This window comes from Chionomys nivalis, chromosome 2, assembly GCF_950005125.1.
Source record: "Chionomys nivalis chromosome 2, mChiNiv1.1, whole genome shotgun sequence".
Classification (NCBI taxonomy): domain Eukaryota; kingdom Metazoa; phylum Chordata; class Mammalia; order Rodentia; family Cricetidae; genus Chionomys; species Chionomys nivalis.
This window is the reverse complement of record NC_080087.1, coordinates 99,794,812-99,821,500: the sequence shown is the minus strand read 5'-3', so window position 1 is coordinate 99,821,500 and position 26,689 is coordinate 99,794,812. Positions and strand designations below refer to the sequence as shown.

General features: G+C 37.4%; 2 protein-coding genes across 2 annotated transcripts in view; both read right to left on the bottom strand.

The window, feature by feature from the left end:
• LOC130869262 (solute carrier organic anion transporter family member 6C1-like) overlaps positions 1-2,330 on the bottom strand; it is a 93,037-nt gene extending 90,707 nt beyond the window's left edge. The window contains exons 1-2 of the mRNA XM_057761267.1: positions 2,006-2,330; positions 33-293 (exon numbers count right to left, since the gene is read on the bottom strand). Of these exons, the coding sequence (XP_057617250.1) occupies positions 33-293; positions 2,006-2,330 (586 nt within the window). The remainder of the gene's footprint in view (positions 1-32; positions 294-2,005) is intronic.
• Positions 2,331-2,412: 82 nt separating this feature from the next.
• The window catches only part of LOC130869261 (solute carrier organic anion transporter family member 6C1-like), a 113,985-nt gene continuing 89,708 nt past the window's right edge, over positions 2,413-26,689 (bottom strand). Inside the window, exon 13 of the mRNA XM_057761266.1 lies at positions 2,413-2,513. Within this exon, the coding sequence (XP_057617249.1) occupies positions 2,413-2,513 (101 nt within the window). The remainder of the gene's footprint in view (positions 2,514-26,689) is intronic.

The window sequence follows — 26,689 nt, the reverse complement described above, 5'->3', positions numbered from 1 at the left end:
TAGTATATGATAGTATATTTGAAAAATCTCACCTTCACTTTCTTCCAGTGGTTTTATAATTTCATACTTGTAGAAAGGAACAGCAAATACAATTGATGAAATTCCTAATATAAAGGCATATGCTGCCAGCCATTTTGACCTATTTCCTCTGCCTCCATAGTACGTTGCCACTATTGCTACCAAGATAGATGTATAATAATAAGTTAAATCCATTATCGTTATCTCTTTCTCTGTCAGAGAAAATTTTTTCACCATTTGTTTCAAACTCATATCACTCAGGGAAAATAAAGCACCTAGAAATTCAAAAGAAAGACAAAGGCAGTGTAATGCATTTTAATATACAAATATATCATCACTATAACCATTCAAAGGAAATGTTACACTGAACTAAATTTATTTTATAATACTATGAATGAGTAAAACCTATATTGAAAAATGATTCATTTATCTCAATTAAATATTTTTACTTGAATATTAGAAGCTATTTTAACCACCTCTATTAGTAGCTTATTAAGATCAACTATAGTCAATCATCTCATCCCTCTTTTTAAATGCATTATGTGTCAGTTATGAAGAATTAATAAATAAGGGATGCTTACATATTTTCTAAATTAAAACTGTAAAGACATTTAAAACCCATCTTAGATTTCTTTACCTCTTTTTTTTTTTTTTTTGAGGCAGGGTTTCTCTATAGCTTTGGAGAGGATTCTGTGCTTGAAGCTTAACATTTCTGAGCTTTTTTAATCTTTTAAAAAAGTATACATTCAATGTAAATTGTTTTATGTTCTTGAGTATTAAATACATGGCAGCATTATTTGTTTAAAATCACCATCCAGTACGTAAGGAAGAAAAGAATTCATACTAAGTGAAACAAAAACAATTTGATACAGGGAATAGCTAGAAAAAGTATTACATTCCTTGGAGTGAAAACAAAAATAGTTATAAATTAGAACTCATGACTACATCTGCAAAGGTCTTGGATCACAGCTCATTGCTGCAGTATCCATAACTGCTGTTGCCAACTATCTCAAACACTGCTTGGTTTGCAGGGATCCAGGAGTCCAGACTCTTCCTAAAACTTTTAAAGCTCTGAGAAGCCGCTCATCTCCTGCTGGTCTGCTGCCCCAGCAGTAGTCAAGGCTAGACCCAAGAAACAGGGGCTGCTGAAACATTCATGTCACTGATAGAATGTCTATTCCCTACTTTATCTCCAGAAACTTTAATCACCCTTTATTGGTCCTTTTGTGAAAAACACCAGCAAGCCAGAAAACCATAAAAGGATCTGGCTACATGTTTGATATGCATATTGCTGGAGTCTCTCACTATCAACAGAGAAGTGTGAAGGTGGAAAGTTGTGGGGAAATGCAGATTCAAAGTGAACAGAACATTTGCAAATAAAAGTAAGTTCCGAAGTCGATTGATGGAGCTTGAGAACTAGGCAACAGCAGTCAGACTGTTGATAGTAACAAAATTTATGAAGAAAATTTTATAACTAAAATAATACAAGAAGAGGAACAAGGAAGGAGAAGACAAAATGTGAATAAAACATCCTTTACTTTTCTTCCCCGGTAATTCTAAGATGAAGAAACAAAATCCAGACCAAAAGACGCTTTCTCAGAGTGTTTCAAAATTGTGAGCAAGCCAGGCTCCAAAACCACAGAGAAACCCTGTCTAATAACCCCCCCCCCAAAAAAAAATTGTGAGCAGAAACCACCTCATAATGGCAATGCTGTTTTCCATCTTAATCTTCAAGAAATTGAACCCAGAACTCAAGCTGGTCATCAAATGACATGAACCAACAATACTTACTACCTTCCCATCAGCTCTGTATCTGGAGACCAGAAGCTGGTACTCACTGTAGAGTGCCCCAAACCAAGCAGGTTACCAAGGACTGGAGGATAAGAGCAGAGGTTTGGGTTAACTGATTCTGATTCATGGGCCCTTTCCTTCTCACAGTATGTTGGCCTCATCTACTTCTCAACAGAGCAACTCTGCTCCAACTTACCGTGTACCATAACCGTCAGACAGTAAATAAACAGGAAGAAGTCAATGTTGTTGAAACGTTGAAAAGCAGGGAAAACTAGAGGGCCGAAACCGAATGGTCCCTCCAGGGAAGCAATGTATTTTGGATCTGATATCTTTAGGGGTATTGAAGAAGCGGGCCTTTTCTCTGCTGCGAGCTTTTCAAACTTTGTCACGGACCTTGGAACTGTTGTCAGATAGGGAGTTAGTTTACTGAATTTCTGAATCTCCTTGTTGTCTTTGCCATCCCCCTCTTGCGCCGGAGCCACTTCCATGATATCTTGTTCTTTCTTCGGGGCCTGAGTCATAGCTTATCTGACATAGATCCGTGGAGACTGCAGGCACCTGTGCACTCTGTAGACTCCAGTGACTAACGCTGTGGCTGCCACTCTAAACTCTGCAGGGAACGTTACTGCCGGTGCAGGAAGCTAACGTACCCACCGAAGGGTTGACTGACGTGGCCAGAATTCCAACATTGTATTCCATCTTCTCTATGTCACAGAAAAGGAAAGAAGAAGACAACACGGAAGGAAAGAAGGAGGGGAGAGAAGTCCTTTACATGTATCCTGTTTCCTTTAATTCCCATCCCTTCACATCTGCCCTTTGCCCCTGTACTCCCCTCCCCGAATAAAATAAATTTTAAGAGAAAAAGGAAGTAAATAAATTGAAAAAATGTAAAAAGAGGAAAAATTAAAAATCTTGTCATGGAAGCCGCAGTATGATCCAACAAGTCACACCGTGCACCCATTTCACACATGTCTACTTGCAAGCATCCTTTGCAAAGAGTCATTTTCCCCTTTCCCGTCTGGCGGACCAACAATATAGGCCCGCCAAGGCCTAGACCCAGGGTCATGACTTGACATGCAACAACATCCATCCCATCTTTGATCTGATGGAGCACATGAAGGGAACCAACCCATACACCCAAACATGCAAGATCTCTACTACACAGGGTGGCACCATTTGTACAGGAAGTCATGGGGAGGCCCAGCATCTATCATGTCGTGGAGACCTGGGGCCTTGTACCAGACCAAAGGCTCTTTGAAATAAATATTTTTTTTTTATGGAAAAAATATTTTCCGCCTCCTCCCCGCCTCCCATTTCCCTCTCCCTCCTCCCGCCCCTCTTCCCCTCCCCCCACTCCTCTTCTCCTCCCTCTCCAGTTCCAAGAGCAGTCAGGGTTCCCTGCCCTGTGGAAAGTCCAAGGTCCTCCCCGCTCCATCCACGTCTAGGAAGGTGACCATCCAAACTGTCTAGGCTCCCACAAAGCCAGAACCTGAAGTAGGATCAAAACCCCGTACCAATGTCCTTGGCCTCTCGTCAGCTCTCATTGTCCGCCATGTTCAGAGAGTCCGGTTTTATCCCATGCTTTTTCAGTCACAGTCCAGCTGACCTTGGTGAGCTCCCAATAGATCGGCCCCACTGTCTCAGTAGGTGGGTGCACCCCTCATGGTCCTGACTTCCTTGTTCATGTTCTCCCTCCTTCTGCTCCTCATTAGGACCTTGGGAGCTCAGTCCGGTGCTCCAGTGTGGGTCTCTGTCTCTATCTCCATCCATCGCTAGATGAAGGTTCTATGGTGATATGCAAGATATTCATCAGTATGGCTATAGGATAGGGTCATTTCAGGTTCCCTATCCTAAGTTGCCCAAGGAACTAACTCGGGCATTGCCCTGGGCACCTGGTAGCCACTCCAGGTTCAAGTCTCTTGCCAACCCTTAGGTGGCTCCCTTAACTAAGATATGTGCTTCCCTGCTCCCCTATCCAACCTTCCTTTATCCCTAATCATCCCGTTTCCCCAAGTTCCCCCCATCCTCTCCTTCACACTTTTCTCTCCCCATCTCCCCTTACCCCCATCCCATCCCACCCCCAAGATTCCAATTTTTTGCCCGGCAATCTTGTCTACTTCCCATAGCCAGGAGGATAACTATATGTTTTTCCTTGGGTTCAACCTCTTATTTAGCTTCTTTAGGATCACAAATTATAGGCTCAGCGGCCCCTATCCATGGCTAGAAACCAATTATGAGTGAGAACATCCCATGATCTTCTTTTTGGGTCTGGGTTACCTCACTCAGGATAGTATTTTCTATTTTCATCCATTTGCATGCAAAATTCGAGAAGTCATTTTTTTTTTACCCCAGAGTAGTACTCTAATGTGTATGTATTCCACACTTTCTTCATCCATTTTTCCATTGAAGGACATCTAGGTTGCTTCCAGGTTCTGGCTATTACAAATAATGCTGCTATGAACATAGTTGAACAAATGCTTTTGTCATATGATAGGGCATCCATCGACCAATGGAATCGTATAGAAGACCCGGATTTTAACCCACAAACCTATGAACACCTCATTTTCGATAAAGGAGCTAAAAGTATACAATGGAAGAAAGAAAGCATCTTCAACAAATGGTGCTGGCACAACTGGATGTCAACCTGTAGAAGAATGAAAATAGACCCATATCTATCACCATGTACAAAACTCAAGTCCAAATGGATCAAAGACCTCAATATCAATCTGAACACACTGAACCTGATAGAAGAGAAAATGGGAAGTACCCTACAACACATGGGCACAGGAGATCGCTTCCTATGTATAACCCCAACAGCACAGACATTAAGGGCAACATTGAATAAATGGGACCTCCTGAAACTGAGAAGCTTCTGTAAAGCAAAGGACACTGTCACCAAGACAAAAAGGCAGCCTACTGACTGGGAGAATATCTCCACCAACCCTGCAACAGACAAAGGTCTGATCTCCAAAATATATAAAGAACTCAGGAAACTAGACTTTAAAATGCTAATTAACCCAGTTCAAAAATGGGGCACTGAACTGAACAGAGAATTCTCAACAGAAGAAGTTCAAATGGCCAAAAGACACTTAAGGTCTTGCTCAACCTCCTTAGCGATCAGAGAAATGCAAATCAAAACAACTTTGAGATATCATCTTACACCTGTCAGAATGGCTAAAATCAAAAACACCAATGATAGCCTTTGCTGGAGAGGTTGTGGAGGAAGGGGTACCCTCATCCATTGCTGGTGGGAATGCAAACTTGTGCAACCACTTTGGAAATCAGTGTGGTGGTTTCTCAGGAAATTTGGGATCAACCTACCCCTGGACCCAGCAATACCACTCTTGAAATAAATATATTAAAAAAAAAAAAAAAACAAGGAAAAATAAATGCTCAGGCATATGACAGGGGAACAAACCTCCTTTATGTCCAGGCTTCCTTCTTTGTGGTGTTTTTACAAATTGATAATGTCATTTGTTACAAATTTGTTGAAGAATTATATTAGAGAAAGGGGGGAGAAAGAATAGAAAGAAAGATAGAAGATAGATAGATAGATAGATAGATAGATAGATAGATAGATAGATAGATAGATAGATGATAGATAGATAATAGAGAATAGAAATCAAGGTGTATGGGAAGACATATTTGTATCCACTGTGGTGTAAGAGCTTGAAGAACAACCAAGAATCAGAATTCAAGGAGTAATGCAAGGGCCTTGAATTAAAGGGCTTACAGTGACAAAAGAGTTGTTCTGATAAATTCATTCCCCTCCAAGAATAGAAAGCAAGTAATGTATTCCACTATAAATGAAGTCAGGATATGCAGAACAGAGCTTATATTTCTGGTAGTAAAAATATTTACTTGAGTGAAGGACCACGTTTATGGCATTAAATTTGATTCATATAAAAATGAAATTTTGGATCTGCTTACTTCCTGAGATGAAGCTGAGTCATGTATATTTCTGAAGGTGACTTTCCAGCACAGTTGAACCTATTTTCACTCTTAAGATATAGACTTGTCAAAATTCATGAAGCTTTTGAATAATTTTGCCCCCCAAAGTGTCATCATGGTATACTAGGAAAAACAACCAACTGAAGCCTAAGCCAGCAAACCCACATGTATTTAATTGACAGAAAATATTACTTTTTTTCTTACATTAAGAGCCTCAAATTGTTCTCATAATCAATACATGAATAATGGTAAATTCCTAGTTTACCATTTCATTATACTCACCATAAATGTCTTCTCATACTGCTTCATCATACTAAATAATAAGCATAAATAAAATGAGATTCTTAGGGATAGAAAGTGTGGGATGTGGGAATTGCTATTCTTGTTCTCTGATACCAGACTTGCATAACTTAAAGGCAGGAGAACAAAGATAGCTCTGTAAACAATGAAAGCTCTGGAAATTGTGTTTCAAATGAGATTATAGGAAGTCAAAGAGAACTCCATTCCAGTCTGTAAGTAATAGCTCTATAGGTTTTGTAAAAATAATATTTGGGGTTTCAGCAGAGAGCTGAATTTGTAGTCATCAGGTGAATTCATTCCAAAGTATTAGAAGGTATTAAGAAGCAGTACAGAACATACACATGCCATTTTGAAAAGACACAGACAAGGAAAGAACCATCAGAAAAAAATTTGGACCTCTTCAAAGGCAAGTGGAGGCAAGTGTATACTCTGAGAAACCTCACAAACCTTAGGAAAGAGAGATAGCTCATCCCAATTTAGCAGAGTTTGTAGCAATTAAGAAGGTATCTGGTAGTAGTAGACTTACTCTAAGGAAGAATGGTGTTGAATTTCCCTTCCTCTCATGTTGTATTGTTTGTCCCTTTGGACATGCACAGGAGAAGAACTTTGCCTTTTCAAATAAGGAAGGGAATCCTCAAGTCCTCTGGTCCCAACCAAATGTTCTCATAAGGAGAAACAGGAACAGAGAGATTGGGTTATTTATCTGTTGTCTACTCAAAAGTAGGATGCTACCACAGAGACTGATAGAAATTTAAAAAAATACCAAAAGGAGAGAGAAAGAAGCTTAATTTTCTCCAAGAAATTCATCAAAACAATACAAGATTTAGCCTTCAGGTCTGGACACTGAGGTCTTTCTGAAATGCAGACTAAACAAGGGGAATCAAGTACAAATTCCATGACTGGGGAAAAAAAATGTGTCATGTGAGCAACACAGACAAGTAATAGCATCAGAGGAATATACCAACTGTGTGGTACACAGACACGACTTGAAAAAGAATGTGAATAGCACAGTAACACTATCAAGATTTTCTAGTACTCCAGATTTTACCAGAGGCACAAGGAAGTTTATTCCCCCTTGGAAGAATTTGATGTTCGTATTTCACTGACAATGATTAGTATAGAAACAAAATCCAAATTAAACTCTTCTTGAGCACCCATCAACATATAGAATATCTAAAGAAGTGCAGCAACTATCCAGGTATATATAGTTCATTCAGTCTTCACCATTCTTCATATTCACTGCCTGAAAATTTGTGTTAACTTACCTCATACATACAAGTTTAGGTACTTCCATGAAACCAAAGGTAGAAAACCCATTTGAACCCACAAGGAACACAAGTTTTAATAAACTAATAAAAGTTCCAGAACCATACACACAATGATTTCGGTAAATTAAAAGTAAACAAGCCCAAATACAAAAAAAACAAACAAACAAAAAAAAAAACCCACTTACTTATATAAATGTCAAGATTGTCAAGATGCACATTTCTTCTCTCTATTGTCTGTCCCTCTTAGCCATTCCCTCTAGCTCTAGTCTCTGTTATAGCCCATCCTCATTTTTTTGTCAACCCTAGTACCTAGACAGACTTTCAATTTGGGATCCTTAGAGGTGACATCAGGCTAGGAATTAGGCTGATGACTCCCACTGTTCTTTCTGTCCTCTATTTTGATGGTTCTTTCCCCACACACAGTGCTGCAAGAAGTTCTGTGCAGGAACCCATTGTATTACCTCAACTCCATTTACCAAAGTCCAGTTCTTGGTACGATGCAGCATTCTTATTTCATAGCCATTTCATCCCTGTCTCTCCAGATAACTTTTTGTCTTACTGTAGTTTACTTTCAGAAAGCCTTCCTCCCACCGTACCTGCAACTTCCTGGACACCTCACCTCACACAGTGGACTGGATCCCCTTGGCATTTTTATGATGCTCACCTATCCATTCTTCCTTCCCCACCTATTTCACTATGCCTTCATCTGACCTGAAAAAGCATTCTCAACAGGGAAACCTACTACAACCATACCTTCCTAAGATAAAGAGAAGACAACAGAAGATGAGGAAAAGAACATCCAACCTACAAAGATAAGATTAAATGTAAAACCCCACATTCTACTCAATTATACTAATTTGAAATGCATAGGCACTAGCCCCAAAGCACAAATATTAATAATATGCCTCCATCAAAATCCAGAAACCATATTGTGGGCCCTGAGAAATATAATATAAATATAAAGCACAAGACAAGGAACTCAAAAGAGTAAAGATGTTCAAGGATCTTGAAGAGTACATGAATAAATTGCTTGATAAAGTCTGTGAAAACACAAAGATAGGTTAAAATAACAAAAATCATAATAAGAGTAGAATTTAACAAATAAATAGGATCACTAAACAAAACCTAATATAAGAAAAAAACTGAAAATTAAAATTTGGGAATTCAAGCAAAAATCTCAGTGGTAAGGTTCACCAATAAAATACAAGAAATGGAACAAAACCATAGGAGCTGAAGGGAAGGAGCAAGAAATTGGCACCTCAGTCAAAGAAAATATTAAATCCACAGAAGTCCAGGCACACAACATCTAGAAAATGTGGGACACTATGAAAAGACAAAATCTGCAAATAATAAGAATGCATGAAAGAGAAGATACTCAGATAAAGCTCAAAAAATTCAGAGAAGAAAATAACCACAACCTGAAGATTGATAATCCTGTCAAAGTAAAAGAATGAAAAACAAAGAACAGAGAAAGAAATCCTCCATGGAACATAGTGATCAAATGCACACTAAATGTACAGAACAAAGCATATGAAACTTTACAAGGGGAAAGGACAAAGTAACACAGAGAAGCAAACCCATTAAAATAACATTTGTCTTATCAATAGAAGCTCTAACAATAAAGAAGGTCCTGGATGATTGTTCTACAGAGACCACAATTACTGGCCCAGACTATTATAACCAGGAAAAAAAATCAATCAAAATAGATGGAGAAAGAAAATCATTCTACAATAAAACCAAATTTGAGCAGAATCTATTTAACAACCATACTTTAACAGGAAAAGTTCACTTTTAAGAGATTAACTACATCCAAACAAAATAAAGCAATAAAAAATGGTCTCACACCAGGACACTAAAAGAGTGGGAATAACCAACACAATCACAACAAAATAACCGAAATCAGTAGAGGCTACTCACTCACTGATGACTCTAACATTAATGATCTCAGTTCCCTAATAAAAACACATAGGCTAACAGAATTAATGCAAAAACAGGTTTCATCTTGTTACTACAGCCAAGAAATGCATATTACCATGAAAGTTGGTCATCACCTCATGGTAAAATTTTGAAAAAAGATATTATAAGCAAATAGGCAGAAGAAGCAAACCAGTATAGATATTTAAACATGGCTCAAAAGAGTAGTCAAATTAAAACTGTTCAGAAGATAAAGAAGGATACTACTTACTCATTAAAAGAAAGTTCAACCAAGTCTGCACACTAAACACAAGGTCACTAACTTCTTAAAAGAAATATTACTAGAGATAAAACTACATCTTTCTCTTCCCACAATGTTAGTTGGTGACTTAAAAACCAATTTCTTGACAATCGATAAAAACTAATCAGAGAAATATAAGAACTGACATCATACACTGAAATGATCCTAAATGATATTTATAGAACATTTGTAAAAATCTAAAAGAATATATATTTTCTCAGCAGCTCATGAAACATTCTCCAAAAGTGACCACATACTTAGACACAAAGCAAGTATCAACAAACAAACAGAAGTTTAAATAACACCCTGAATCTTACCTGACAACCATGAGTTAAAACTGGATATCATCAACAACAAGAAGCAACAAAAAGTTGAGAAGGCTTTAGAAGTTGTAAAATCTCCTGTCCTCATTCAGCGAATATAGTCATCCTACCAAAAACAATCTACTTATACAATGCAATCCCCATTGAAATTCTAACCTAATTCTTCACAAAATTTAAAAAGACCTTTTCCAGCTTCACATCGAAATAAAATCCCAGGATCCTTAAACAATCCTGAACACCATCCCCAATCTCAAATTGTACAATAGAGTTATCATGATAAAAACAGTGTGATATTGGCATAAAACACAGGTTGATCAATAGAATTGAATTAAAGACCAACACATAAATCCACATAACTGTGGACATCTGATTTTGGAAAGGAAATAAAATACTTCATACCAGAAAAAAATACTGCATCTTCAATAAAGAGTGCTGACCAAATTGGGCAACTACATGTAGAAGAATCCAAATAGATCTACAGTTATAACCCTGAACAAAACTCAGCATCCAAGACCCTAGACATAAGACAAGATACCCTAAATGTAATAGAAGAGAAAGTGGAGTCTTGAATTCGTTGGCACAGGAAAAGATTTTTCAAACAGTATAGCATGGTAGTATAGGCACTAAGAACATCAACTAATAAATGGAACCTTATGAAACTGAATAGCTTCTGTATGACAAAATACCTCATGATATTTTGAGCACAGGTGGTATATCTCTTGAGTTGTCCTTTTTGTTCAAGGTGATTTGGGCACGTAGTTTTGTAGGGTAGCCTCTGTAGTTTTTAATATTAATTTTTCTAGCTCTTTGAAGAATTTCTTTGGTTTTCTTATAGTGATTGCACTGATTCTTTATATTCCTTTGAGTAGGATAGATTCTAATATGTTTCTGTTAGATCCTAAGACTAAATATAAGAATGGCCTTCAATGATATAGCAATGTGAATACTGGCATGATGTTGGTATATACATACAAAAAACTTTATTTGTATGCATCAAGAAACTGTCAACAAAAATTACATTAAGATTTCCTCTCACCTCAGTCAAAATAATTAATACCAAGAAAATAAAAACAAATGCGGTGATATATGGGGAAAATACATTTTAATTTATTTCTTTGCCATTGGTTCTAAGTACCTTGAGAATCGCCTTCTCAACTCATTCATCCATGTACTTATTGGATTATATATTCCTTTGAATTTCAATTGTTTTAGCTTTGTATATATTATGAATATTAACATCTTTTTTAACATCTGGTAAAGTTTTTCCCAGTCTGAAGGAAGATCTCAATTAAAATGGTACAGCATCAAAAACAGGCAAAAAAAATCTATCCTCATTTGAAGTTGCATGATCTTAAAATAACAGTAAAAGCAGTATTATGCCCAAGTACTCATGTGGTAGAAACAGAGCTTCATATATGAAAGCATATGAAAATTAAATCTATTAGTATACAGGTTTTTTAATGTACTGTATTGGGAATGCTTGTCATAAACTTTCCTGGAGGCCTCAACAAAGGGTAATTATATAGATAAAATGAATGTTCAATTCACTGATATTCTTTTACTCTGTGAATAACACCAACAACATTAAGAAATATGTAAGGCCAAATGTGATAATGAAGGGGTTGTAGATCAGGACCTGTTGGAAGCCTAGATGTTGACTGTAACATCAGGCATGGGTGACCGGTTAAGTCTAGGGCACTGTATTTTAGACTTAAGGAGGGTTAGGGAGGGTGCATGGAGGCAATGGTATTTTGTGATTACAATCTCATGCTGACCATTTATCTGCCACCTTAAGTAATGTTGATGTCCATTGGCTGAGTTACTACTGTAGGCCATGTGGAAGGCTGTGGTCTTGTTGCCTCTTAAATTCATGTGGATCTCTCAGCACCAGGTTACAGCCAGGGTCCATATTGATGCCCATGTCCTTTATTGTTCTAGAGGCCATTTTGATGTCCTTGGCCTCTATTGCCACTTGAGACCAAGCTGAGGTCCATGGCATGTACTGAAGCTAGAAACCATGTGGATGTCTGTGCTTCATGCTCCTGATCTCTACAAAGACCACAAAAGCTACATTTGCAATCGTGTTGACTGCAGACACACAGTTAAGAAAGAGGGTAAAAGAAAACTTCTGTGACAACTACTACTCCCATTACCCCCCCCCCAAAGTAACAGCCTAGACAGGAAGCCATTGAAGAGACCTTTTAAAAATTGTGATAGTAATCCTAATGAGTATTGGTATTAGTTCTTCTTTGAAAATCTTGTAGAATTTTGCAATGAAACTATCTGGTCGTAGGCTTATCTTTGTTGGGAGACATTTGATGGCTGTTTCTATTTATTTCACAGCTAGGAGTCTATTGAATGTGCTGCTCTGGTCTTAATTTGATTTTGGTAAGTGATATTTATCCAGAAAATTGTCCATTTCCTTTAAGTGTTTCAATTTTCTGGAATACAGGTTTTCAAAATATGACCTGAGGATTCTCTGGATTTCCTCCATTTTATGTCCCCTTTTCATTTATCCTTTTGTTAATTTGGAAATTATCTCTCTACCTTTTGGTTAGCTTGGAAAAAGGTTTGTCTATTTTGTTGATTTTCTTGAAGAACCAATTCTTTGTCCCATTGATTCTTTGTATTGTTTTCTTGGTTTCTATTTTGTTGATTTCAGCTGTCAATTTGATTATTTTCTGCCATCTAGTCCTCCTTGGTGAATTTGTTTCTCTTTGTTCGAGCATTTTCAGATGTTCTGTTAACTCACTAGTGTGGTATTTTCCCAGCTTCTTTATGTAGACATTTAGTAATACAAATTTTCCTCTTAACACTGCTTTCATTGTGTCCCACAAATTTGAGTATGTTGTGTGGTCATTTTCATTGAATTTTAGGAAGTCTTTAATTTCTTCCTTAACTCAATGGTGAGCATTGTTTAAATATTTTGTGGGCTTTCTGAAATTAATATTGCTGCTGAATTTTAATTTTAAGACATGGTAATTCAATAAGATACAAATTCCATTTTTTGTATCTGCTGAGGTATGTGGTCAATTTTTGAGAAGGTTCTATGAGGTGCTGAAAAGAAAGTATAGTCTTTTATGTTTGGATGGAATGTTCTATAGATGTCTGTAAGTCCGTTTGAGTCATAACAACTGTTAGTTCACTTATTTCGCTATTAAGTTTCTGCCGGGCACACCTGTCTAGTGGTGAGAGTGGGGTGTTGATGTATCCCACCACTAGTATGTGTGGTTTAATGTGTGATTTAAGCTTTAGTAGTGTTTCTTTTACTTATGAGGAAGCCCTTATATTTGGCCATAGATTAGTGATGTTTCTGATGTGTTCTTAAATTCATTTTGCCAGTATTTTGTTGAATATTTTTGCAGCAATGTTCATGAGCAAGATTAGTCTGAATTTTTTTTTTGAAAAATATGAAATGTCTTTCTTTGCCTCTTTTGATTTATTTCAGTTCAAAGTCTGTTTTCTTAGATATTAAGATAGCTATACCAGGTTGTTTCTTAGGTCTATTTGATTGGAAATTTTTTTCTCAAGCCTTTACTCTGTGATGATGTCTGTCTCTGAAGTTGAGGTTTGTTACTTGTATGCAGCAGAAAAATGGATTCTGTTTTTGTATCCAATCTGTTAGCCTGTGTCTTTTTATAGGCGAGTTGAGACCATTTATAAGGAATATTAATGACCAGTGATTTCTAGTTCCTGTTATTTTAGTTTTCAATGTTGGTGATGTTATTATATGTGTTTTCCCCTTCTTTGGTATTTGCTGCTGTGAGATCATCTTTTGTCTGTGTTCTGTGGATGTAGCTAACTTCCTTGGGTTGGAATTTTCCTTCTAGTGCTTTGTGTAGGGATGGGTTTATGGCTAGGAATTGGTTAAACCTAGCTCTATCATGGATTATCTTGTTTGTCTGTCTATGGTGATGGGAAGTTTTGCTGGGTACAGTAGCTGGGAAAAGCATCCATGGCCTCTTAATGTCTGTATAATGCTTGACCAGGACCTTCTGGCTTTCATTGTTTTCATTGAAAAGTCAGGTGTAATTCTGATAGGTCTGCCTTTATATGTTACATGGTCTTAATTTGCAGCTCTTAATATTCTTTCTTTATTCTATATGTTTAGTGGTTTTTTACATTTAAATTTTAATGCACATATATTAATATATATGTATATATATTTAAAAAGAAAAAAGCCATCAATTCAAGAGAACATGAGGGAGTATGGGAGGGATTGAATGGTTGGAGGAAACATGAGACATTCTGGAGGGAGGAAAGAGGAAGTGGAAGTGATGTAATTGCATTCTGATTAAAAATCTAAAAAAAAAATTCAAACTAACCTTAGAGTAAGAAATGATGTGAAAGTAACTTATCACTAGAATCCACACAGATATTATTTTGCCAGGCAGATGATTAAGTGGAGGATATACACAATTGCATACAACTCCTAAGTAGATTTGTTTATTTTTTATTTACTATTTATTTATTTATTTTTGAGACAGGGTTTCTCTGTGTAGTTATGGCTGTCCTGGAACTCCCTGTGTAAATCAGGCTGGCCTCAAATTCAGTGATGCACCTGCCACCTACCTCTGTCTCCTGAGTGCTGGGATTAAATGTGTGTGTCACTACCACTCCAAGATTTCATTTTTTATCCTTTAAAATAAATTTTTTGACTTTTTTATTGCTTTATAAATAATACTATTTAAAATTTCCACTTCCTCCCCTTTTCCCATTTCCCTCCTGCTCCCCCAGTCACCCTCCCCCACCCCCCTCCAGTCCTAAGAGAGGGCAGGGTATTATGTGATGAGGGGACTTTTTCTGACCAAGTCTATTTGTTGTTATGTAAGTTTTTTGTATCTTCATATGCATAATCTTTCTTTGGGTTGGGAAAGTTTTCTTCTATGATTTTGTTGAATCTATTTTTTGTGTTTCTTAGTTGGACTTCTATCCCTATTATTCTTAGGTTTAGTCTTTTTATGGTATCCCATATTTCCTGGATATTTTTGTTAAACTTTTGTTAGATTTAATGTTTTCTTTGATTGGTGTCTGTTTCCTCTATTGTATTTTCAATGGTTGATATTCTCTCTTTCATCCATTGTATTCTGCTGTTTATGCTTGTGTTTGTGGTTCCTGATCATTTTCCCATATTTCCCATTTCCAGAATTCCCTCAGTGTTTACTTTATTGTCTCTATTTTGGTTTTCAAGTCCTGAATCGCTTCTTTCACCTGTTGATTGGTTTTTCTTTTTCTTTCTTTATTTTTTTATTTAAGGAATTTGTTGATTTCTTTAAAATTACAAATGAGGTTCAGTTAGACTGCTTTCTTGTAAATAGCCTATCAGTTCAGTCAGACAATAAAAGAAGGTATGGAGAAGAAAAGGAGAGTGGTGAAGGGGAGGGGAAGAGAGGGGAGAAGAGAGAGGATAAAAGACAAGAGATGCTGACTTGAGATTATACTAATTTGTTTGCCCATTTTGTCAAATTTATCAGATTAGAACTACATGTATCCTGATATTCAATATTTTACTATTTTAGGAATTCATTGTCATAGACAGGGTTTCACTACATATAGCTTTGGCTGGTCTTGAACTTGCTATGTAGACCAAGTTAATCTCCAACTCATAGAGATCCTCTTACCTCTGCCTCCTGCACACTCGTATTAAAGGTGTGCCCTGGGGTAGGAGGTCCTTCTGTCTATGTGTTGTTTTTATTGGTTAATGAAATAACTGCCTTGGCCTGATAGGGCAGAGTAGAGATAGGCAGTGAAAACTTAACTGAATGCTAGGAGGAAAAAGGCTGAGTCAAAAGAAGCCATGAAGCCCTACCTGAGACAGATGCCAGAACTTTCCCCATAAGCCACAGCCTCGTGGTGATAGACAGATTAATGGAGATGAGTTAATTTAAGGTACGAGTTAGCCAGAAATAAGCTTAATCTTTTGGCCAAACAGTATTGCAAATAATATGGCTTCTGTGTGATTATTTTGGGGCTGAGTAGCTGGGAACAAACAAGTGGCCTCCTACAACAGTGCTCTATAGGCCAAGTGTACCAGTCTTTCAGTTTTGAGGTCACCAACCAGTTCTCAAATCAAAACGTGGAGACTCATTACTAGTAATGAATACTTGGTCTTGGTTTATGCTTGTCGCACTATCTCTTATAGGTTATTTTGACCTGTTTTTCTTCATCTACATTTTCCCACAGGCCTTTTTTACCTTCGTTTCTTTCTGTATGGTCTTTACTGTGTCTGGTTTGCAGCTCTGGCTTCTAACCCTGGGCTTGTCACGCTCTTTCTTCCTAGTTCTCTTCGCCTTTTCTTTTGCCTAGATTTCTCCTCCTACTTAATTCTCTCTGCTCAACAGCCCCACCTATCCTTTCTCTACCTAGCTTTTCATTGTTCTGCTCTTTATTGGACCAATCAGGTGCCTAAGGCAGGTGATGTGAAACAAAGGCAACACGTCTTTACATAATTAAACAAATGCAGCCTAAACAAAGGTAACACATCTTTACATAATTAAACAAGTGCTGCATAAACAAATGTAACACAGCATTATATGGTTAAAGTAATGTTCTGCGGCATAAACAAATCTAACACATATTTACACAGTTAAAATAGCAACCCAAGTTCTCAAGAAAATGGATTACATTTGTCATTGTCCCATAAACAATTGTAGAGCATTGTTAAAGGTCTGTGTTCATCAGGTGCTTCCTTCAAGTGACAGTAAGGAAAAAAAGCTAAAGCCAGGCAGAGGTGGCACACATCTTTAATCCCAGCACTCAGGATGCAGAAGCAGGCAGATTTCTGTTCTAATGGGAGTTTACCAAATCCAGCTGAACCTGGACTGAAAGAGCATGTGATCAAACTGGACTCTGAATGAGGTTGACAATGGGGGCTGACTGAGAAGTCATTGATAAAGGCACTGGGATTTGATTCTACTGCATGTACTGGCGTTTTGGGACTCTAGTCTTTTTGGATGCAAAGCTTCCTAGGCCAGGATGTAGGGGGAAGGGCCTTGGACTTCCCACAGGGCAAGGTTCCCTGTCCTCTCTTAAGGTGGGAGGGAGAGGGAGGAGGATGGATGGTGGAGCAGGAAGGGAACTGGAGGAGGTGAGGAAGTGTAAATTTTTGAATGGACAAACAAAAATTAGGTCATTCAAAATATGTACTCTCCAAAGATTCCAATTTCATGAAAACTAGAAATCTTCAAAATTTTTCATTTATACTTGAACCTTCTAAAGTATATCATTTTCTTTTAAAATCTTGTGTATATTTGCATTGTAATGTGTGTTTGTACATATTCGTGTGTGCATGAACAGTCTGAAACCAAAAATGCATGTACATGTGATGTCAAAGACAGTATTAGATGTTGACCCTTATCTTGTTCTTTGCTTGACAGGGTCTCTCTTTTGTCACCATTGTAGGTACCAGGCTTCCAGAGGTTCTCTTGGTTCTACCTTATGTATGGTAATAGGAGTGCAAAGACTACAGAGGCATGGTTCCGTGTCTGACTTTACAAAGATTATAGTAATCCAAATATAGGTTCACATGCTTGAGTAATTCCTCATATGGCTAACTTTTTAAAATATTATTTATTTACTAAGCTGTCTTATCTAATACTGAGTTATTTTCCCAAGATTATTTCAAAGGCAGTCAAATTCACTTAAGCCAAGGTGATGAATTTTAATTTAATTTATTTAATAGCCTTCTTTTTCATTTGCGCTGAATAAATTTGTGAGCCAGTGTATGATGTTCTGCCATGTTGTAATAAGAGCGGCGGGGCTGCGTCCCCGGCATCCGGCCGCCCGCATGGCTTATGCCCCGAAATAATTACATGGAAACTGTATTCTTTTGAACCCTGCCTGGCCCATTAGTTCCAGCCTCTTATTGGCTAGCTCTTACATATTGATCTAACCCATTTCTAATATTCTGTGTAGCCCACGAGCTGCCTTACCAGGAAAGATCTTAACCTGCGTCTGTCTGGAGAGAGAGAATCATGGCGACTCCCTGACTCAGCTTCTTTCTCCCAGCATCCTGTCTGTTTACTCCACCCACCTAAGGGCTGGCCTATAAATGGGCCTAGGCAGTTTCTTTATTATTTAACCAATGACCTTCCTCCATCACTGCCATAGCAAAAAAAAAAAAAAAAAAAAAAAAAAAAGTCTTTACCCTACAACTCAACTCTTAATTTTTATTATAACTTTTGTTTTTCTTCAAGAGAGAGAGAGAAGAGAGAAAATGTAAATTAAATGAGTCCTTAATGCATTAATACATATTACATGTATATTCAAGAGAATCTGAATGCTATTATTTTAACATTATCTAACTCTATACACATATTCAAATCATATCTAGATTTAAGAATACTTTCATATACATAATTTAATAATTTAAAACTAATTCTGACTAATATCTACATCATAGACATACAATAATATGTTAAAATCCTAATCAATGACTAGCAAATGGCTTAGGGAGTAAGAGTGCTTATCTACAGTTTTGACAGTCTGAGTTGAACCCCATAGCCCACAAGCTGCTGTGAGTAAACTGCCTGCAGGGACCTACGCATGCATGCACTATGGCAGCAACACATGTTTCCAAATAATAAAACTAAGGAAAAAAATCCTAATTCATAAACCATGATCAGAAACGTTTCATAAAAGTATTATTTATTGTGAAAATGAGATAGATATTTTCTGCTATATTTTCTCTTCTAAATTATAGCCCGGCCACAAATCCTATGAAATCTTCAGAGGATAGACTTAGAACTCAGATCCTCATAGGTTCTCTGGTCCTGTGGGTTTAAACCAAAAAGACTAAGTCAATTTTCACATAAAACTAGTTGATAGATTTTCATCCTGCAGGCTCAGTTTACGGAATGTGAGTGCACTGATTATTTCCTGCTTCACACTCTCCTCTGCATGCCATGGCCATGGATAGAGCCACTCTTCCATTTAAGGTCACATTAAGTTTATCATTTCTCCCAGAGAAAGAGCAGAGAAAACTGACTTCTGTGTTCTTGCTATTAAAAAAATCATTTTTTATCTAGTACTTGGAAAACACAAGGAAACACTACATTGTATATAAGAAAAATTTAATTTCCTTAGAACATCTTAACTTGAGAAAAATTCCTATATTGATGGATACATAGTCTATATTCAAATGCAAAGAAATACTTGTGATTAAATATAAACTCAAAAATTAAAAGAAATAGGCAATTGAGTCAGGTTATCAGGCACTATTCATAAAATTCAAGTGGAAGTAAAATGTAGAGAACATGATGACATATTTTATATCTTCTAAAATAAAAAGCAGTGAAAAAAGTTAGAATAAAGTTTCTCAAGTTATCTCTGTCAAATAATCAATAAATGTAATTTTGACTCAAGTTGCTAAAATAATCTTTTAGAAATGTAACATGATTTTAATTTTTAAATTTTCTTGTTATGTTCTGTAGTGAAATATGTAATTTGATTTATAGGATTATTAAGAGCAATTATTGAAACTCGAAAGCAAAAGTAACAAAAATAGACATTAGGGGCTGGAAGGAAAGAGCAGCAGGTAAAGTCACCAAGATGAGTAATCTTAGTTCAAGTCTACTCCACACAAATGCCACAGCACACACATGCAAATCCATACATGCTTACACACATGCAAATAATAAATAAAAATTTAAAAAAATAGATTGAGTCCCATGCTCAAGTAAATGGCCGGCACTAACTTCACGTTTTGGGACACACACACATACACACAAACACACCATGAAATGAAGTTGAGAACTGTACATGCTGTGTGGACATGAGAGGAGTTGAGGGTAATGAAGGGTAGATGTGATAATATTTCATTTTATACATGTGTGAAATTCTCAAAAATGAAGTAGAACATTTTTAATAGACTCTCAAATTCTCTATGCCCAGTAACTAATAAGGAAGTCTTGTAGGGTTAAACTGTGTATATTTTCACATTTCATCTCAGATTCTTCCTTTAAGTGTTTTCATATTAAAAGCAAAAAGTATGAATCCTTTTCCCCCAGATCCAATCCTCCAGTCTTCACCTCAGCTCTGCAGGAGAACACCGGTGTCAACCTTCCCTGCTCCCACCCCATTCTTCCATCTCCTGTAGATCTTCCCCTTCTAACTTCCTTCTCCCACTTGTTGCTCTCACCCAGGACGCAAGTCAAGAAGGCATCATCTGAAAACCAAAAGGTTTTGCTGCTCTTTCCAGCACAGGAAGTAGACAGGAGGTGGATCCTTACTTCTTTCTTCTCCTCCAGAACCAATCTACTAGACTCATCCCCAGCCCCATAACAACTTGCTGAGGTCTCCTGTTCCTCTCCGATCCCTTACCCAACAGATCCCAAAGACATTCTCCTCCAGCCTTTCTTCCCCCAATTCATCTCAGTATACCAATCTCTAACACCAGAAAGCTCTCCTGTGAAGACACTGGCTGAGCAGGCTGGGCAAACAGGTATACTAAAGACCCCCGCTCTCCCTCTCCTCCTCCAAATCCAATCCCCCACTCTCATCTCTATCTCTTCATCTGAACACCCATTGCAGCCTTCCTTTACCTTCTGCTACATCTATGGATCTTACAGGCTCTCCCCTTGTACCTCCCTCTCCCTACTTGTTTCTTTATTTCATCCCCCAACTCCAGCTGACCCTCCCTGCTATCCCACACACCACTCCTGCCAAGAAATCAGATAGACTGTGTCTAGATCTTCTGCTCTTCTTCTGTTCCTGTAGAGCCCATTTGCTTGTATCATCCCCAGAGCTATAGAAGAAACTATGGGGTAAACTCTCTTCACTGTCTCCCCTGATTCCAAGGATACAAAATATACAGATCCTTGCTGAACACCCTACTCTCATCCACTCAGACATCTAGTCCATCTCCATTATTTAGGACCATCTCTCAATATTCAGAAATACATTTTACCTGAATCATTAAGTGGATATATCTATCAGTTTCAGAGATAATTTCCCACCTCAGAGGTATCACACTCTTTGAAAATCTAGAGCAAAAAAAGGAAACCACGAAACAAAATCCCACCCAACGAAGACAAATCCAGATCACCAAGTAGATCTATATCCATCCCTATCCCATAAGACAACATGAAAGCACAAACAATAATAAGAGTAGTATGTCTCTACTAGAGCACCTGAGTATTTCAACATAGCTGAAGCACAAGAAAAAGACCTTAAAACAGCCTTATGAATATAGTTGGAGTCCTGAAACAGGAAATGAATAAATTCTTCAATGAAACCCAGGAATAAATATAAATAAAATGACTCCCAACAATATTCTGCACAAATACACACACACACACACAGAGAGAGACAGAGAGACAGAGACAGAGAGAGATAGAGAGAGAGAGAGACAGAGACAGAGAGAGAGAGAGAGAGAGAGAACAAAAAGTTTTTCCTGTGTATTCTTGGAATACACAGATCTAAATAGGATGTCTCCCTCAAATTCCTCCTTTAAGAGCTCCAGAACCCAGAGAAACAGAAGCAGAAAGAGTGTAAGACGTAAGAGCCCAAGGAAATGGATGAAACCAGAAAAATGGCCCTCTGTATCAACAAAGTTCAAAAGAACTCACAGAGACTAAAGCAGGAAGCACAGGTCCTACAGTTGTCTTTACCAAGTCCTCTGTATCCATATTATAGCTTTCAACCAAGTATTTTTATGGGGCTTCTGAGTATATGATGAAATGGGTCTCTGATTCTTGTGACTGCTTTTGGGGGCTCTTTTCCTACTATTGGGTTGCCTAGTCCAGCACTGGTATGATGACTTTTCTTTTTATCTTATTACATTTTATTTTGTCATGTTTAGTTGTAATCTCATAGAAGTCTTTTCTTTTCTAATAAGAGACAGAAATGGGGTGCATCTGGAGGGGAGATAAGTTGGGAGGAACTGAGAAGGGTGAGAGGAGAAGAAACTGTAGTGAGGATAGATTGTAGAGAAAAGAATCTATTTCCAAGATAAGGGAAAATAATAAGACCTACAATATCTTTTCGAGTTAAAAAAGGGTATATTTTTAATATCTTCAATAATTTTAACACAGATTATATTATTATGCTCATAATAAAACTTTTGGGTTTACAATAAGTATATTTTTAAATATAACTATTTACTATTATTGTTTTAAAGGTTATCAATATGATATTCCATTGACAAAGGGAAAAGATGCAATTCTTACCCAATGGAGGAATCTGTTAGAAATTAAGTTTTTTCTTGTTTACTTGCATTTGCTTTCTTAACCACATTATCAGTGCTTTTTTTTACACCACGATTATAGCTGAAAAGTGCCAAAAGACTAAAGAAGGTTAAGGATGCTTGGAAAACAACACCTGAATAAAGAAGAAATAATAATCAGGAATGTAACTATTCCTTTAACAAAAGTTTTGAAAAATACTACCCAAACAAAAGATAAACTTTCTTCTTAAAGTATTAATTTCCCAATTAATATAGTTAATAATATAAACTTACCTCAAAATATTTATTTAAAATCTTTACAAAATTTTTCATATTTATCAGATAGATTCCAAGGATTAATATTCAACAAATTTATGAAGTGTGCTAATTTGTGAACACATAAATGAATTATATTTTTGAAATTTAACCAAGTTGCTTTAACCTTTATGTAGATATTTAAATATTAATTTATAAAAAATAAAATTGCTCTTAAAGTAATTATATAACAAGACATGTGCTTAACACCAAGAGGGCAGAAGTTCAAACATCAAAAGAGTAAGACTATGCTGTGGGTAGTATTGGCCTTGTTATTCAGAATCACAGTTGAAAAAAAAAGAAACCAAATGAAAAGACTTGGTGCTCCCGTATCCATCCTTCCTATATCCCAACCATCCCAATCCTCCGAGCTCCTCCCATCCTCCCCTTCTCATATTTCTCATCCCATTTCCCCTTTGCCCCATGCCACCTCACCCGCAAGTTCCCAGTTTTTGCCCTGGAATCTTGTCTACTTCCCCCTCTCCATGCGGATGACTATATGATTTTCTTTGGGTTCACTTTCTTATTTAGCTTCTATAGGATCACACATTATATGCTTAATGTCTTTTATTTTATGGCTAGAAACCGATTATGAGTGAGTACATCCCATATATATCCTATCTAAGGGAGCCATCTTAGGGTTGGCAAGAGACTTGACTCTTGAGGGGTTCGCAGGTGTCCAGGAATATGTCCCCAGCTGGTACCTTGGGCAACTAAGGAGAGGGAACCTGAAATGACCCTATCCTATACTGATGAATATCTTGCATATCACCTTAGAACCTTCATCTGGCGATGGATCGAGGTAGAGACAGAGTCTCAATTTGGAGCAACGGTCTGAGCTCTTAAGGTCCAAATGAGGAGCAGAAGGAGGGAGAACATGAGCAAAAAATCAGGACCACGAGGGATGCACCCACCCACTGTGACAGTGGAACTGATTTATTGGGAGCCCACCAAGGCCAGCTGGTCTGGGACTGAATAAGCATGGGTTGATTCCGGACTCTCTGAGCATGGCGGTCAATGAAGACTGATGAGAAGCCAAGGACAATGGCACTAGGTTTCGATCCTAATACATGAACTGGCTTTGTGGGAGCTTAGCCTGTTTGGACGCTCACCTTTCTGGACGTAGATAGAAGGACCTTGGTCTTCCCGCAGGGCAGGGAATTTGGACTGCTCTTCAGTATCGAGAGGGAGGGGGAATGGAGTGGGGGGAGGAGAAGAGGAGTGGGGATAGGGGGAGGGAAGTGGGGGGAGGGCAATATTTGGGAGGAGGGGAGGGAAATGGGAAATGGGGAGCAGGTGGAAATTTTAATTAAAAAAGAATAAAAATGAATAAATAAGTAAAAAAAAAAAAAAAAAAAAAAAAAAAAGACTTGGTGAGCTCATAGCCTGTTCAGGAAAGAGCAAGGCCAAATGTTTGGAAGAAGAAAATAGAAGTGGGGCCCAGAGAGCATTTGCTAATGAGATTACTGTGACTAAACAGGAGTGGGTCATTGTGCATCAGAACAATGAAAAAGGGGTTTTAGAACATTTCAAAACTCTTGGGACAGAAGTCTGTTCCTGCCAGGGGAGGATTCTTCAGTGCCTAAGCTTTTTAACTCTGAATGGACTTGCTGCTTAGGGTAACTTTCCTTGCTTCCAAGTGAGTACCGCTAAGTAGTTATAGACTTAAGTTCCAATACTCATGTTGGAAGCAAATCTTACTAAGTGGTCCTAGTCATCCAGAGGAGAAAATGCAAATATTTTGGGATCCTGACACCTTCATAAATTTTGAAAAATAAAAGCTCGAAATCTGCTGCAAGATTATATAGCCCACATAGAACAGGCCTAATAAGACAGTGCCAAATTTAGCTTGTGAAGTGGACGTCTAGAGTGAGCAATAGGCAGCCAGAGAAGATAGAAATATTAAACAATATCTGCAGAAGTTGTAGATGGAATATAAAGGCAGACCAAAAAAGAAACTATGAGTCCTGTAGAATCTTCAAAATCACTGATATAAGTTGCCTGAGGGAGCACCCTTCACCACAGTGATTATAGAAGATCGGGTTTGGAATTTTAAGAGTAATATCTGCTGTGACTTTCTGTTCTGTGAGGTTCAGTGTGGTTGACTTTATGTTGAGGTCTTTGATTCATTTGAACTTGAGCTTTGTGCATGGTCATGGATATGGGTCTATTTTCATTCTTCTACATGTTGATATCCAGTTATGCCAGCACCATTTGTTGAATATGTTTTTTTTTCCATTTTATAATTTTTTGTTTCTTTGTCAAAAATCAGGTGTTTTATAGGTGTGTAGATTGATATTTGGGTCTTTGATTCAGTTCCATTGATTCTCCTGCCTGTTTTCTTGCCAATACCAGGCTGTTTTCAGTACTGTATCTCTGTAGTAGAGTTTACAGTCAGGGATTGTGATGCCTCCAGAAATTTCTTTATTATACAAAATTATTTTGGCTATCCTGGGTTTTTATTCTTTTTCATATGAAGTAAAGTATTTATCTTTCGAGATCTGTGAAGAATTTTGATGGGCATTGTATTGAATCTGTACATTGCTTTTAGTTAGATTGCCATTTTTTACTATGTTAATTCTACCTACCCATGAGCATGGGAGATCTTTCAAATTTCTGGTGTCTTCTTCAAATTCCTTCAAGTATTTAAAGTTCATGACATACAGATCTTCCACTTGGTTAGAGTTACTTCAAGATATTTTGTTATTTGTGGTTATTGTGAAAGGTGATGATTCTGATTCCTTTCTCAGCCCATTTATCATCTGTGTACAGGAGGGCTACTAATTTTTTTCTTGTTAATCTTGTATCCTGCTACCTTACTGAAGGTGTTTACAAGTTGTAGAAGTTCCTTGATAGAATTTTTGGGGTCACTTATGTAAATGATCATATTATCAGCAAACAGTGAGAGGTTGACTTTTTTTTCGATGAGTATCCCCTTGATCTCCTTTTGTTGTCTTATGCTCTAGGTAAAACATGAAGTACTATATTGGATATGGAGAGAGTGAACAACTTTGTCTTGTTCCTGATTTCAGTGGAATTGATTTGAGTTTCTCTCCATTTACTTTGATGTTGGCTGTTGTCTTGTTGTATATTGTCTTTATTATGTTTAGGTATGTTCCTTGTATCCCTGCTCTCTCTAAGACCTTTACCAGGAATTGATGCTGTATTTTGTCAAAGACTTTTTCGGCATCTAATGAGATGATCATGTGTTTTTTTATTTTTCAGTTTGTTTATATGGTAGATTACATTGACAGATTTTCATATGCTGAACTATCCCTGCATCTCTGAGATGAAGTCAACTTGGTCATGGTGGATTTTTCTGATATGTTCTTGGATTTAGTTTGCCAGTAATATATTGAGTATTTTTTGTATCTGCTTCTTTTCTTATTTCTCTGTTAAGTTTCCATCTGGAAGAACTGTTCAGAGGTAAGAGTGGGGTATTGAAGCCTCCCACTATTATTTTCTGTGATGTAATGTGTGATTTAAGCTTTATTAGTGTTTCTTTTACATATGAGGGTGCCCTTGTATTTGGGGCATAGATGTTCAATATTGAGATTTCTTCTTTATATATTTTTCCTGTAATGAATATGAAATATCCTTCTTTGCCTTTTTAAATTGAGTTTAGTTTGAAGTCTATTTTGTTAGATAAGCACCAGCTTGTTTCTTAGGTCCATTTATTTGCTTGGAAAAAATTTTTTCCATCCCTTTGCTCTGAGGCAGTGTCTATATTTGAGGTTAATATGTGTTTCTTGTATGCAACAGAAAGATGGATTCTGTTTTTGTATCAAATCTGTTAGCCTGTGTCATTTTAGAGATGGGTTGAGTCCATTTATATTATTGGCTATTAATGACCAGTGATTGCTAGTTCCTTTTTTTTTTTTTTTTTTTTTTGCTTTTGGGATTCGATTCTGTGAGATCATCTATTGTCTGTCCTTGGGTTGGAGTTTTTCTTCTAGTATTTTGTATAGGGCCAGGTTTGTGTTGGTGTGTTGCTCTTTGTGGGGTTGAGTGTGTTCTTACCTTGTCTACTCATGTTTTCCTTTGACTGATGTCATTGAGCCTATGCCTCTGGTAATCACTTTTCAAGGTTCCAGTTGATACAAGGCTCAGATAGTTGTTCCTCATGGTATATTCAGGGTCACAGTTTCAGACACCCCAGAGATCACTTGGTGTTCCAGGAGGTCACTTGACACTCAAGGGGTTACTCTGCAATCTCAGAGTTCATTTAGGCCTGCTTCAACAGAGGTTACTCACTTGGGGTTGTTCCTGCTGAGGTCACTGGCTCAGGCCTGCTCCACTGGAGGTTGCTGGCTCAGATCTACTCTTGTGGAGGTCCGTGGTTCTA